General features: G+C 38.8%; 1 protein-coding gene and 1 long non-coding RNA gene across 17 annotated transcripts in view; one reads left to right on the forward strand and one right to left on the reverse strand.

Annotated features, from left to right (window-relative positions):
• The window catches only part of SUPT20H (SPT20 homolog, SAGA complex component), a 43,624-nt gene extending 38,276 nt beyond the window's left edge, over positions 1–5,348 (reverse strand). For 2 of the 15 annotated variants that reach the window (XM_042954976.1, XM_042955700.1), the window contains exons 1-2: positions 2,977–3,337; positions 2,733–2,829 (exon numbers count right to left, since the gene is read on the reverse strand). In XM_042954976.1, coding sequence (XP_042810910.1) covers positions 2,733–2,829; positions 2,977–3,170 — 291 coding nt within the window. In that variant the 5' untranslated portion in view covers positions 3,171–3,337. The other 13 variants (XM_042955565.1, XM_042955365.1, XM_042955427.1 and 10 more) reach the window with 13 other exon arrangements.
• Positions 5,349–5,390: 42 nt separating this feature from the next.
• Positions 5,391–14,451, forward strand: part of LOC122198474 — a 250,733-nt gene continuing 241,672 nt past the window's right edge. For both annotated transcript variants that reach the window (XR_006193013.1, XR_006193031.1), the window contains exons 1-2: positions 5,391–5,477; positions 9,959–10,086. This is a non-coding gene — a long non-coding RNA (uncharacterized LOC122198474). The remainder of the gene's footprint in view (positions 5,478–9,958; positions 10,087–14,451) is intronic.

Consider the following 14,451-nt stretch of genomic DNA (forward strand, 5'->3'; position numbering starts at 1 on the left):
CCACTTTATGAACTTTAACTTCTACAACACTCTAAGAGCACCATTCAGGAAAATATATGGCTATCAAGCATGCAATTAAAGTGAATCTGCTAGGAATCCTGAAAATTGGGGGAGCTATTATATTGGTACATAACACCAATATAGAAATTTCTAGTATCTTAATGCAGAGAATCTATAATATAAAGTTTCTAGGTCAGTGCCTACTAGAAATGCATTAAATGATGGCTATCATTACCATGTTTCAATGACTTTAAGATACCATCAGTTATAAGCATGTTATCAGTAACCTAGGTAAAAAAAAAAAATTTTTTTTGAGACAGCAAGTGAGTTGATAGAGAAACAGAGGGAGAGGGAGATCTTAAGATGAATCTTAAGCATGCTCCACACACAGTGCCAAGCTCGCCACAGAGCTTGATCTCACAGAGCTTGATGAACTGTTGAGATCATGACCTGAGCTGAAATCAAGAGTCACACGCTTAACTGACTCAGCCAGCCAGGCTTTCAGGTAATATTAAGAAAAGCCAATTATAATTGTAAGATGTCATTAATTATAGACTCATCATTAACTCAATACTAAAATGTAAAAGAAAATGTATCTAGAATGAAGTAATAGTTTTATTACTGCACATAGGGTTTGAGATCTTATAGTAGATTCCCACCCTTCATCCATTTCTTAGAGACCATGATTTCAAGTCAAGAGAAGATGAGTCTCTGACTTCCTCATTTGTAAAGCTTTCTTTTGTAAGGACATCTAAGAATAAAAAGTATTAAGTTTTAAATAAGAAAACTTAACACCAATGATATCTCTTTCTAGTTTTGTGGTTTGGTTACCACACAGGATTACAGTATTTTTCATTCACAATGATAGTCCTCTTTAATTTTTAATTCCATCAAGAGTCAGAGAGCTTTCATTGTTAACATACAAGGACCTAAATTTTTTATTTTGTAGACTCCAATAATTCAACCTACCAAATTCCATGTAGTAAAACTAGCACCCACCAAAATCCCAAGAATGCAATGGAAAAAAGAAATATTGCCAGCCTTTGGAAATTGTGAAAAGGTTTAAGTGCCCCTGCCACTCTAGTCGTAAGGATGGAGAATTCGTAGGATTACAAAAATAGTTTGCGTTTTTACTGCAATAAAAAAAAAAAACAAAACGCATTACTAAACACCTAAATTTAAAAGTAAAAAAAATCTGAAATATGCCATCATTTCAAAAGGTTGTTAAAATAAATTTATACCAATTTATGAAAAAAATCTTATGAGCAGGAGATTTATAATGAAATTGGTTCCCAGGATTCAAGATGAGATTCTTGAGTATAAACCATTTCCTGGATGAGTACTCTGAACAAATATATAAGGTTTTTAAATTATTTTGCTCATAAAACCTTAAAGTAAATTTATATAAAAAATTATAATAAACACAATCAAATGTACACTTGAGGACAACTGGCTATTGTTAGTCTTCTCAAGTAAGTACCTCATCTTCTGAAATCAAAACTTCAAAAGCTCTAGAGAGATAGAACTGCAAATGCAAACATAAACATCATTTATTCACTACTTCCTCCCAACATTTAAGAAGGAATTGATAGCTAATATGGATGCAAAATGTAAGTCAAGGTCAGCATCTCATTGTAACAGCTCCACTATTTTTTTTTTAAATTTTTTAATGTTTGTTTATTTTTCAGAGAGAGAGGGAGGCACAGAATCTTAAGGAGGCTCCAAGCTGTCAGCACAGAGCCCAACTAGGGTCACAAACCACGAGGTCACGACCTGAGCCGAAGTCTCAGATGCTCAACTGACTGAGCCACTCAGGCGCCTCAGCAGCTCTACTTTTCTGTAACAGGGCAGTGGTGGATACACAAGATTGGAAAAGAAGAGAACTGTTCTCAAAGGTTTATTCAACACGGTGGTCAGTGTTTATTTTTTCATTGTCAAATGCTGCTGATTCTTTAAAACATAATAATTTTTTCCATGTCTTTATTTTTTTTAATGGCAAAAGGTAAACGCCCAGTCCCTAGTATGTTTAATGACTGTAAGTCAGTGAACAGAAATGTGCCATTAAAATCCAACATGGATGCTGCTCAAAATGTTATTTGCGGTAAGCAGGTTACATTTGTTTTTGAATAAAAGAAAAAAATCTAAATTAAGAGAAGTTTTAAAATATGAGAAACCTGTGTCCTCCAAAGCCATTGTATTTATACCCATCCTCCTTGGCAGTGATTTGACTATGGCAGAAAGAAGTAACTATTTAAAAAACATTTTTTTTTTAAATGTTTATTTTTGAAGGAGAGAGAGACAGAGTGAGCAGAGGAAAGGCAGAGAGAGAGGGAGACACAGAATCCGAACCAGGCTCCGGGCTCTGAGCTGTCAGCACAGACCTTGACACGGGGCTTGAACTCACGAGACGTGAGATCATGACCTGAGCTGAAGTCAGACGCTCAACCAACTGAACCACCCAGGCGCCCAGAAGGTAAGTATTTTTTAATACTTCACAAAGATAAGGACAGATAATTGATCAGTTTAAGTTGGGCATAATTTCAACACTGAATCGAGAGATAAGCCCCCTATTTTCTGAAACAGATTTTGCAGGTGATTGCTAAGTAATTCACCAGTTAGGTTAACTTGGGCATACATTAAGTATTTCTGTACCCGTAATACAGTATTTTTATGGAGATGAAGGAAGAGAACATTCTAAAATACAACCACAAACATAATGAGCTACAACTTACCATTGTGGTATAAAATAGGGGTCCAAAATGAAGAGTAAACTTATGTGTGTTGATGAAGAGGAGTGAAAACCATGTCTTTAATATCAATCTTATAGTACTAAAAAATCAAAAGCAAAAGAAACCCATATTAACATAAAGCTATTATGAGCAATGAGATTATTTCATTATTAACAAGGAAAACCATTTGAAAAATATAAATTTTTGAGTACATTTTTAAATAATCAGCAGCAAAGAAATCACATACCACAATCTTTTCAATTGTTGAAAGGTACAGTTTTTATTAGGTACGGCAAAAAAAGTTTGCAAGTTGAAATCATTACTCGCTTTCTTCAAAATACTTAACATCCAGGAGAGAAAAGAATGTTTATTAATCTCTCCATCACCACTGTTGCTGTCATTGTTCCCATGGGTCACTGTACAGTTCACTTTACAAATCATACCTGCTGATAAAAGTCCTCTAAAAATATTCCCCTAAACGTCCCAAGCTACATATTCCAGATGCCAGATGCATCTCCAGTTCCTCCATCCATTCCTTCCTCAAGCAAACTGGATACACTGCTGAAGAATCTCATTCCTCTAACACATGGATTCTCATCCTAGCTGCACAACATAATAACTTGGGGAGTTTTAAAAAGTGGTATACCCATGTCATATCTTCCAGAGATTCTGATTAATTGGTCTGGAGTAGGAACCAGGGATCAGCATTTATTTATGTATTGAGATTGAGTGAGTGAGAGTGAGTGAGAGAGAGAGAGAGAGATTGGGGGGGGGGGGGAATATCGTAAGCAGGCTCATCACTCAGTGCAGAGCCTAAGGCAGAGCTTGGTCCCAAGACCCGGGGATCCTGACCTGAGCAGAAATCAAGAGTCATACACTCAACCAACTAAAACACCCAGGCACCCCAATATTTACTGGGACCAGCATTTTTGAAACTCTCCAGGCAATTCAAAGTCTAATTCTATATCTAACACCCTCTAACTTGTCTGTCTACATAACACTAAGCTAAAAAGCACATCTTCAAGTGACCAAAAACAGTGTTTTTCCACTGTAAAATGATTTTGGTTTCTGGTGAACCCAAAGCTTAGGTTTTGCCAGTCTGGGTTCAAGAAACAAACAAAAACAAGTGACAGGCATCATACAAGTTCCAGGAGTAGTATCTTAAAAAGTAAGACATTAATCCTACCTTGCAATAGCTGTGAGATTGAATATGAATTTAAGTTAAGGTGAAAACTTTCTGACCAATGAATCTAAAGACGAAGGCATACCAGGTAGAGGCAAAATGCAGTGATTTTCAAATCAGATATTCTTCCACGAAAATTGGGGGAGGGAGGATGGGAAGACGAGGCTTAGCAAACTTTATTTAAGTTTTATAGATAAAAACCATTAACTACGTGTACAACTTACAAACCAAACATTATGATTGTATACGGATTTGCCAGACACTGTGAGAAAACCACTGAAATTATCATCTCCATTTTACAGGATAAGGCACTCAAAACTAACGACTTTCCCAAGATCACACACAGACAAATTCAGTTCACACCTCTCTCAATTTTTACTCTTAGATTCTTTCTAGTAAAGCTTACGACCTTCAGGCTATTCAATCCAGCACCCATTTTTAGGTTTTTAAAAACAAAACACTAAAAAAAAAAAAAAAAAAAAAAAAAAAGACTCAATTCTGCTCAGACTAATATACATATTTTTCCTTAATTTTGATCTAACTTTACTTCATGGTTCTCAACATGTACACGGAGTACACTGCACCCAATCTAACCCCGAAAATTCTGTTAATCACTTTCTATTTTCCTACCCGGGACTTTAATGTATTGTACTTAGGAAAACGCAGCCCCTCCTTCAAGCGAAGGTTACAAGAGATGGTTTCCAGGAGCAGTTGGCTATTAAGTTAAATTCTGAACTCCCGGTAACCAATGCGACAACCAGCAATTAATCCAACTGTAAAACTCGCAATCGGTTCCATCGCTTTTCCTGATCGATCTGACTCTTCAACTGTTCGAACTGTTTTCTTTCCAACAACTTAGGGTTTAGCAGTATAACGCCGCAACTCAACAGCCAGGCGACCAGCCTTTATTCAATATGGACACCAAGAAACCCTCCCCCCAATCCCCAGAAGCGCCACGCGAAATTCTCGGGAATTTCCGGAAATACCTACACCTGGAATCCAAAAATGAAAACTACAACGAAAAGCGTTGCTTGTTAGCACTTCGAGAGGCAACTGAGGCGACTACCTGGAGGGTGCAGGGCCGGGGGGGGCGGGTGGTGCTCAGCTCAGCCCGCCCCGCCTACGGGAACACCGTCCTCCTCCTGCGGGATCCGGGGTCTGGAAAGCCGCGAAAAGCCACTCGGGAAACCGCTCACTCACCTCTGACCCCGGCCAAGATCTCGCGTGCCTAACCGTCCGCAGCGGTCACGCCTCTCCCACCCGCCACCGCCCACCTGTGCGGGATGCGGGCGCGCTGGGCGTCATGACGGCGCCGCTGACTTTGCCGGAACGCGGCATGCGGGAACGGGCCCCGCGCTGGAGGCTGCAGGCTCGCTCCGCACGTACCTCACGGGCGCGCCGCAGCTCAGCTGAAGGGTGGTTCCGGCGTCCGCACTTCCGACTGGCGCGCAGGGCGGAGCGAGCCTGTAAACCGCGGGCGGAAGAGGTGGAGCTGGGACGGCTCGGTGGCACCCAGGAGGCTCGCGGAGCCCGGGGGTGCTGTCGCCAGGGTTGGTCCCTACAAGGTTCGTGGGGGTCCATATTCTCCTTCGCTGGCCCATCTTCCAGTACTGTAAAATGCGGGATAGGATGTGGCTATTTGGTGGGTAGGGTGCCTTTTTGAATTTCTAGAACGAGGAAACTTGCCCTGAGCTTTTATTGCCCAACCCATGCAAATGGAAGGAAATGTCACCATTCCTACAGTTACTAGTCCAAGCCATTCAGCCCTCGATAGTGTATTGTAAAATGCCAATGAATATAATGTTTAAAAAATTCCGAAAAACAGACAAAAGTAACCTCACTGGGGAGTTCTAACAATTCAGAAATGGAATAACCAGGATATATTGCAATGTCTGATTGCAGTTCTGTACCTTTAAACAACTTTGATTTTTTGGTTATAAACTTTATTGTTATTATTGAGGTGAAATTCACAGAATATAAAATGAAACATTTTAAGAGTATAATTCAGTAGCATTTGTTACGTTCACGATGTGCAACCAACAACTCTTAATTCCAAAACATTTTCATCACCCCTGTTAAGGACTTTCCATTTTTCCCTCTCTTAGACTTTAGCAGACAATAATTACTTGGTGTATTTACCTAATACGGATATTTCACATAAATGGAGTGTGTGACCTTTTTTGTGTCTTTCACTTAGTATAATGTTTTCCAGGTCCACGCACCTTGTAGCAAGTATCAGTATCAGTATTTCATTCCTTTTTATGGTTTATATTCTGTTCCATTGTATGTAAATACCACAATTGTATGCATTCCTCCATTGGTTACCATTTGGGTTATTTACACCTTTGGGCTATTGTGTGTAGTGCTGCTATGGATATTTGTGTGGAATAATTTGAGTGCTGGTTTTCAATTGGGGGGGGGGGTGTAGGATGGTATATACTATTACAGAAAACAGGGCCTGACATAGTTCAAGTATTAAAAAGAGATTTTAATCAGGAACTCTTGCAAAAGAGGGAAAGAGACCTCAGTATAGAACTGAGCTCAATTCCAAATAGAGCATGAACAAGTAGGGATTTATAGCCAAGGAGCAGAGTTGGAGGGCAGTGGGTGGATTTTTTTTTTTTTTTTTTTTTTTTTTGCCTCTTTCTCTCCCTCTATTTTTTTTTTTTTTTTTTTTTGGATGGAAATTTCTTAGTAAGAAATATCAGGGATTGGAGGAATTCTGGCTAAGTTGACTTGACAGGGTTCTGGCTGAAGGCACATCAGAGTGATCAGACACCAAGGGTGGAGATTGAGAGTTTGATCAGATATTAAAGGTGATCAGATATCTAGGTGGGAGTTCTTTGTAATCTGATTTAGGATTCTTGCTACAACTGGTTGATACATGTCCCACAAGGCAGACTAAAATCATGGAGAGAGTTTTTGCCAAATACTAGGAGTGGAATTTCTGGGTCATATGGTGATCTTATCCTTAAATATTTGAGGAGTTGATAAACCATTTTCCACAGTGGCAGAGACATTTTATGTACTAACAATGTGTGGTGGTTCCAGTTTCTCCACATCCTCACCAACATTTCTCCTTCCCCTCCTCCTCTTCCTTCTTCTTTTTCTTCTTCTTTTTTTACATTATAGCCATCCTACTAGGTATGAAATAGTATCTCATTGTGGTTTTGATTTGCATTTTCCTAAGGATAGTGGTGTTGCACATCTTTTCATGCCCTTTTGTCCATTTATATATCTTTGGAGAAGATATTATTCAAGTTATTTTTTTTTATTCAAGTTATTTTTTTATTTGTTACTTTATTCAAGTCCTTTGCCTCTTTTTTTTTTTTTTTCAATATAATTTATTATCAAGTTGGCTAACATACACTGTACACAGTGTGCTCTTGGTTTGGGGGGTAGATTCCCATGATTCATCGCTTAAATACAACACCCAGTGCTCATCCCAAAACGTGCCCTCCTCAATACTCATCACTCGTTTTCCCCTCTCCCCTGCTCCCCACCCATCAATCCTCAGTTTGTTCTCTGAATTTATGGTTCTCCCTCTCTGTTAATAACTATATTTTTCCCCTTCCTTTCCCCTATGGTTTCTGTTAAGTTTCTCAAGTTCCACATATGAGTGAAAACATATGATATCTTTCTCTGACTGACCTATTTCATTTAGCATAATACCCTCCAGTTCCATCCATGCTGCTACAAAGGGCCATATTTCATTCTTTATCATTGCCAAGTAGTATTCCATTGTATATATAAACCACATCTTTATTCATCAGTTGATGGACATTTAGGCCCTTTCTGTAATTTGGCTATTGTTGAAAGTGCTGCTATAAACATTGGGGTACATGTGCCCCTGTGCATCAGCACTCTTGTGTCCTTTGGGTAAATTCCTAGTAGTGTTATTGCTGGGTCGTAGGGTAGTTCTATTTTAATTTTTTGAGGAACCTCCATACTGTTTTCCAGAGCAGCTACACCAGTTTGCATTCCCACCAACAGTGCAAGAGGGTTCCTGTTTCTCCACTGCCAACGTCTATTGTTTCCTGAGTTGTTAATTTCAGCAACTCTGACAGGTGTGAGGTGGTATCTCAACGTGGTTTTGATTTGTATTTCCCTGATGATGAGTGATGTTGAGCATCTTTTCATGTGTCTGTTGGCCATCTGGATGTCTTCTTTGGAAAAGTGTCTATTCATGTCTTCTGCCCATTTGTTCACTGGATTATTTGTTTTTCAGGTGTTGAGTTTGGTAAGTTCTTTATAGATTTTTGGATACTAACCCTTTATCCGATATGTCACTTGAAAATATCTTTTCCTATTCTGTTGGTTGCCTTTTAGTTTGGTTGATTGTTTCCTTTGCAGTGCAGAAGCTTTTTATCTTAATGAGATCCCAATAGTTCATTTTTGCTTTTAATTCCCTTGCTTTGGAGATGTGTCAAGTCAGAAATTGCTGTGGCTGAGGTCAAAGAGGTTGTTGCCTGCTTGCTCCTCTAGGGTTTTGATGGTTTCCTCTTTCACAATTAGGTTTCTCATCCATTTTGAGTTTATTTTTGTGTATGGTGTAAGAAAGTGGTCTAGTTTCATTTTTTTTTGCATGTTGCTGCCCAGTTCTCTCAGCACTGTTTGCTAAAGAGACTGTCTTTTTTCCATTGGGTACTCTTTCCTGCTTTGTCAAAGATTAGCTGACCATACATTTGTGGGTCCAATTCTGAATTCTCTATTCTATTGGTCTATGTGTCTGTTTTTGTGCCAATACCATACTGTCTTGATGTTTACAGCTTTGTAGTAGTGGCTACAGTCTGGGATTGTGATGCCTTCTGCTTTGGTTTTTATTTTTCAAACTTACTTTGGTTATTCGAGGTCTTTTGTGGTTCCATACAAATTTTAGGATTGTTTGTTCCAGCTTTGAGAAGAATGCTGGTGCAATTTTGATTGGGATTGCATTGAATGTGTAGATTGTTTTGGGTAGTATTGACATTTTAACAATATTTATTCTTCCAATCCATGAGCATGGAATGTTTTTCCATTTCTTTGTGTCTTCTTCAATTTCCTTCATAAATTTCCTATAGTTTTCAGCATACAGATCTTTTACATCTTTGGTTAGGTTTATTCCCAGGTATTTTATGGTTCTTGATGCAATTGTAAATAGGATCGATTTCTTGATTTCTCTTTCTGTTGCTTCATTATTGGTGTGTAGAAATGCAACTGATATCTGTACATTGATTTTGTATCCTGCAACTCTGCTGAATTCCTGTTATCAGTTCTAGCAGCTTTTTGGTGGAGTCTTTCAGGTTTTCCACGTAGAGTATTGTGTCATCTCCTTTGCCTATCTTTTAATTGGGTTGTCTTTGTTTAAGTTATGAGTTCATCTATATTCTGGATACTAGACCCTTATCAGATGTATGATTTGCAAATATTTTCTCCCATTCTGTAGGTTGTCTTTTCACTGTCTTCCTGATGCCCATTGATGCACAAACTTAAATTTTTGAACAAAGCCTAGTTTATCTATTTTTTCTACTATGGTTTGTGCTTTTGACATCATACTTAAAAACCCATTACCGTGGTGCCTGGGTGGCTCAGTTGGTTGAGTGTCCGACTTTGGCTCAGGTCATGATCTCACAGCTCGTGAGTTTGAGCCCCACGTCGGGCTCTGTGCTTACGGCTCAGAGCCTGGAGCCTGCTTTGGATTCTGTGTCTCCCTCTCTCTCTGCCCCTAACCCACTCACATTCTGTCTCTGTCTCTCTCAAAAATAAAAATAAACATTAAAAAAAAAATTAAAAAAAAAAAACCCATTACCAAATCCAAGTTCATAAGGATTGTCAAAAACCGAACTCTGCACACTGAGTGAAGCAGAAGGATGCGTTTATTGCAGGATAAAGCAGAAGGATGAGTTTATTGCAGTTGTTTTGACCTGTAAGCTGGGAAACTCAAGGATAAAAGAATAATGAGTTCCAAGTTGCTCATAGACTAAAAGGTGTTTATGGGGTTAAATGTGGAAGTTACTTGGCTTTTCCTGTTGATTGGTTGCTTGGTCTTCTTTCTTATTTGTATCAGTGTAACTGAAAAGAGAGAGAGGAGAAACAAGAAAGTCCAAAGATGTTATGAACAGACTTGGCATTGGGGATTGTCTAGCATCCTGTGCTGATTTCTGAGAAGAGCCATAAATTACTGCAATTTGTCAGGTAAGGCTAAGTTTTATTTATTTTTTAATGTGCCTGCATTGCCCAACACCATTTTGTTGCCATGATAAGTGACTCCATTTTAGTTTTAATTTTGTAGTATTTAACCGTAGGATTTCCTATAAGAATTTTATGATTTTTAGCTCATGTATTTAAGTCATTGGTTCACATTCAGATAGTTTTTGTACATGTTGTGTAATCAGGTTTTTGTTCCATTCTTTTGTATGTTGTCCCAGAACCATTTGTTGAAGAGATTATTCTTACTCCCAATGACTGGTTTTGACCTCCTTATAAAAAATCAATCTGCCATGCATGTATGGGTTTGTTTCTAGACTGTTAATTCTATTCCATTGGTCTATATGTCTATCCTATGTCAGTATAGGTATTCCCTGCTTTTTAAAAGTTTGTGTTATACCACTTTGCTTTTACAAAAGACCTACATTACTACCTACTTTTGCTAACTGAAAGAAATCTGAAAAGGATTTTCGCTTTTATGACCAAAGGTAAAAAGAGACACTACCGTTCAGCATTTGTTTTGCAGTGAGTCTTTACAGAGGCAGCGTGCACCCTTAGCCATAAGAGAGGCACAGCCAAGCTCTTTCCCTGGGAACTACATCTCAGCACCAAGCCATCATAGCTTTGAACTGTACCTGTGAGCATCTGTGCTTAATCTTGATGTATGTTGTGCATCCATTAGCAAGATGTATTTTAAAGTATCAGAAAAGCCTACTACAAATTATTTTTGGGGCCTGGGAGTGTTCAAAAATATTTTCCATCTAAATTTATGGTAATTGCTTCTTCACTCCTTACCATTTCTGTTTATGAAAGGTTTCATAGGAACTCATTTTTGGATAGTAGGAAGAAACCTGTACCACACTGTTTTGATTACAGTAGCTTTGTAGTAAGTTTTGAAATTGGGACGTGTAAGTCCTCCAGTTTTGTTCTTCTCTAATATTATTTTTTTTTTTTTTTCAACGTTTTTTATTTATTTTTGGGACAGAGAGAGACAGAGCATGAACGGGGGAGGGGCAGAGAGAGAGGGAGACACAGAATCGGAAACAGGCTCCAGGCTCCGAGCCATCAGCCCAGAGCCTGACGCGGGGCTCGAACTCACGGACCGCGAGATCGTGACCTGGCTGAAGTCGGACGCTTAACCGACTGCGCCACCCAGGCGCCCCTCTAATATTATTTTTTATTTAAAAAATAGTTTTTTTATTTAAAAAACGTTTGTAATGTTTATTATTTTTGAGAGACAGAGAGAGACAGAGTGCAAGCAGGGGAGGGGCAGAGAGAGAGGGAGACACAGAATCCCAAGCAGGTTCCAGGCTCTGTGCTGTCAGCACAGAGCCCAACATGAGGCTTGAACTCACAGACTGCAAGATCATGACCTGAGCTGATGTCAGCTGCTTAACTGACTGAGTCACTCAGGGGCCCCTCTCTAATATTATTTTGGCTATCCTGCAACTTAATATGAATTTGAGGGTTAGCTTTTCCATTTTTGCAAAAATACCAAAGGGATTGTATTGAATTGGTAGATCACTTTAATAAGTGTTGGTGTGTTAATCCAATCCATGAGCATGATGTCTTTCCATTTATTTAGGTCTTCTTTAATTGTTTTTCATCAATGTTTTGTGAGTTTTAGTACACAAACTTTTCACTTTTCTAATTTATCCCTAGATATTTCATCTTTTTGAATGCTGTCTTAGTCTGCTTAGGTTGCTGTAACAAAATACCACACACCAAGTGCCTTAAACAATAGAAATTACTTTCTTACAGTTCTAGACACTGGGAATCCAAGATCAAGGTTCTGGCCAATGTGGTTTCTGGTGAGAGTTTTCTTTTGGGCTTGTAGACAGCTCCCTTCTCACTTTGCCCTTCCATAGTGGGAAGGGAGAGAAGGAAAGGGAGACAGAGTATACTCTTGTGTCTGTTCTTATAAAGCTACTAATCTATCAGATCAGGGCCTCACCCTTATGATGTCATTTAACCTTAAATTACCTCTTTATAGGCCTTATCTCCAAAAAACAATCACATTGGGGATTAGGGCTTCAACATATGGAATTGACGGGGGGGGGGGGGGGGGGGGGGGGGGGGGGCGGGCATGATTCACTCCATAGCAGATGATATTATAAATGCAATTATTACTTAATTTACTTTTTGGATTATTCATTGTTGGTGTATTAAAAAAGAACACAACAAAAAGTTTTTTGAGTGCTGATCTTGTACTCTGCAAATTTGCCAAATTTGTTTATTAGGTCTAATAGTTGTGTGTGTGTGTGTGTGTGTGTGTGTGTTCTTTAGGGTTTCTATATATATAGTATTATAGCATCTGTTAATTGCGATAGTTTTATTTCTTCTTCACAACTTGGATGCCTTTTAATTCTTTCTGTTGCCTAATTGCTTTGGCTAGAGTCATTCTTTCATTTTAAGGAATTGGCTCATGCAATTGTGGAAGCTGGCAAGTCTGAAATAGGGCAGACTGGTAAGCTGAAAACTCAGGCAGGAGTTGATGCTGTAATCTTGAGACAGAATTTGTTCTTTTCCAAGAAACCTCAGTTTTTGCTGTAAAGGCCTTCGTGTATAATCAAACTTGATTGAAAAAGGCCCATATCATCAAGAATAATCTCCTTTACTTAGAATCAATCAATTGTAGATGAAAAACACATCTACAAAATACCTTCACAGTACACCTGGGTTACTGTTTGATTAGATAGGTGGGTACTGTGGCCTAGCAAAGTTGACACATAAAACCAACCGTCACGCCCAGTTTGATAGTTTTATTAGTTCATAATTTTTTTAAATAAAAAAAATTCACTTTTCTCATGGCTTAAGTTTGGGTAGAGTATACTTCCCCACCCTAGTGACTTTGCATTTTGCCATATGACTTACTTTGGCCAGTGGAATTGTGAGTGGATGTAACACATGTCCACTAATTGGGAAATTAGCTGGGGTCTTGGAGAGAAGGAGAAGGCATGTATATTCTGAATCCTTTGGCTTTTCATGTGCACATGTGTGTTTGTGTGTGTTTCTGTAAGCAATTATATAGTGTCCAGCTTGAAATGGCTCCTACTGGCAAAAGAAATAATACTTGCAGCACCAAGGATAATTAAAAGGTTTTTACTGCGATGGATTGAAGCATATTAAATATGTTAAGAGTACATGAATTCTTTTTTCTTTTTTTTAATGTTTATTTATTTATTTTGAGAGAGAGAGAGAGAGAGTATGAATGAGCAGGGGAGGGGCAGAGAGAGAGAGAGAGAGAGAGATCGAGAATCCCAAGCAAGCTCCTTGCTGACAGTGCAGAGCCCAATGTGAGGCTTGAACTCATGAACGATGAGATTAGGAACTGAGCCAAAACCAAGGTTTGGCTGATTAACTGACTGAGCCACCCCAAAAGTTCTTGATATTGCTACATGAATTCTTAATATTTCTTAAGAAAAAAAAAACCTCACTAGTCACATTGAGGAATGCTAGGACACCAATTCATTATTCTGAAATTAGTAAATAAAGGTTAAAAAAATAATTACCCTGCTTTCCTACACAAACTGAAATTCAGAGTAACCAAATTGCTGATGAAGAAAAACTAATAGAAAACATCCAATGAATAAGTGAAGGAGGAATGATAGAGTTATCGCTGTTTTGCAACCCATAAGAAAATAATGCTTCTAGGAAATAATAGGTCCAGTTCCACATATAAGGAGCTCAGAAGTTGATACTCCATCTTAATAATAAGCAAAAAGATGAACAAACTGAAAAATCAACAGCTCTTCTTAGATCTGCAAGAGAAGTGAAGTCACAGGGCACACACTGCCCCCAAATTAGAAACTGACAGATGACTACAGATTCACAACTTATTGGAGCAGCAGCCTCTGTGAGAATCAGTGCTGGGTAGGGAAACTGAACTGCAATGAATTGCTGGAGGTTCAGTGTCGACAACGTTGAGAGTTAAAATCTCCAGGGGGACCCAGTCATGAGGCAGCCCCCACACTTAGAAGTTTATACCTCCAAGAATTCTACCAGGATCTCACAGTAAATATCAGAGAAAAATCTTATGATTCATGCAGGAGAAGAGGAAGAAGAACCATTAAAAAAAAAAAAAAAAGAACTGTATTCTTAGTAAGGTTTGCCCTCAGAGGAAACCTGTTAGTCAGATTAGGGGTTTTATCAGAGCCTAAATCACCTGGTGGAAAGGAAATACTCAACTCTAGCCCACTCTAGCCATCCTGTCCCATATGTGGGAGGAATGGGGAGGAGGCAGAGAAGCACTTGTGAGGTTCATAGTTCAGAGGCATAGGCTCACTGAAAGACTGAGGCCTACTCATGGGACTGTAGAATGCTTCCCTCCCCTAAGCCTCACCATTATATTAC

This window comes from Panthera leo, chromosome A1, assembly GCF_018350215.1.
Source record: "Panthera leo isolate Ple1 chromosome A1, P.leo_Ple1_pat1.1, whole genome shotgun sequence".
In the NCBI taxonomy this organism is placed as follows: domain Eukaryota; kingdom Metazoa; phylum Chordata; class Mammalia; order Carnivora; family Felidae; genus Panthera; species Panthera leo.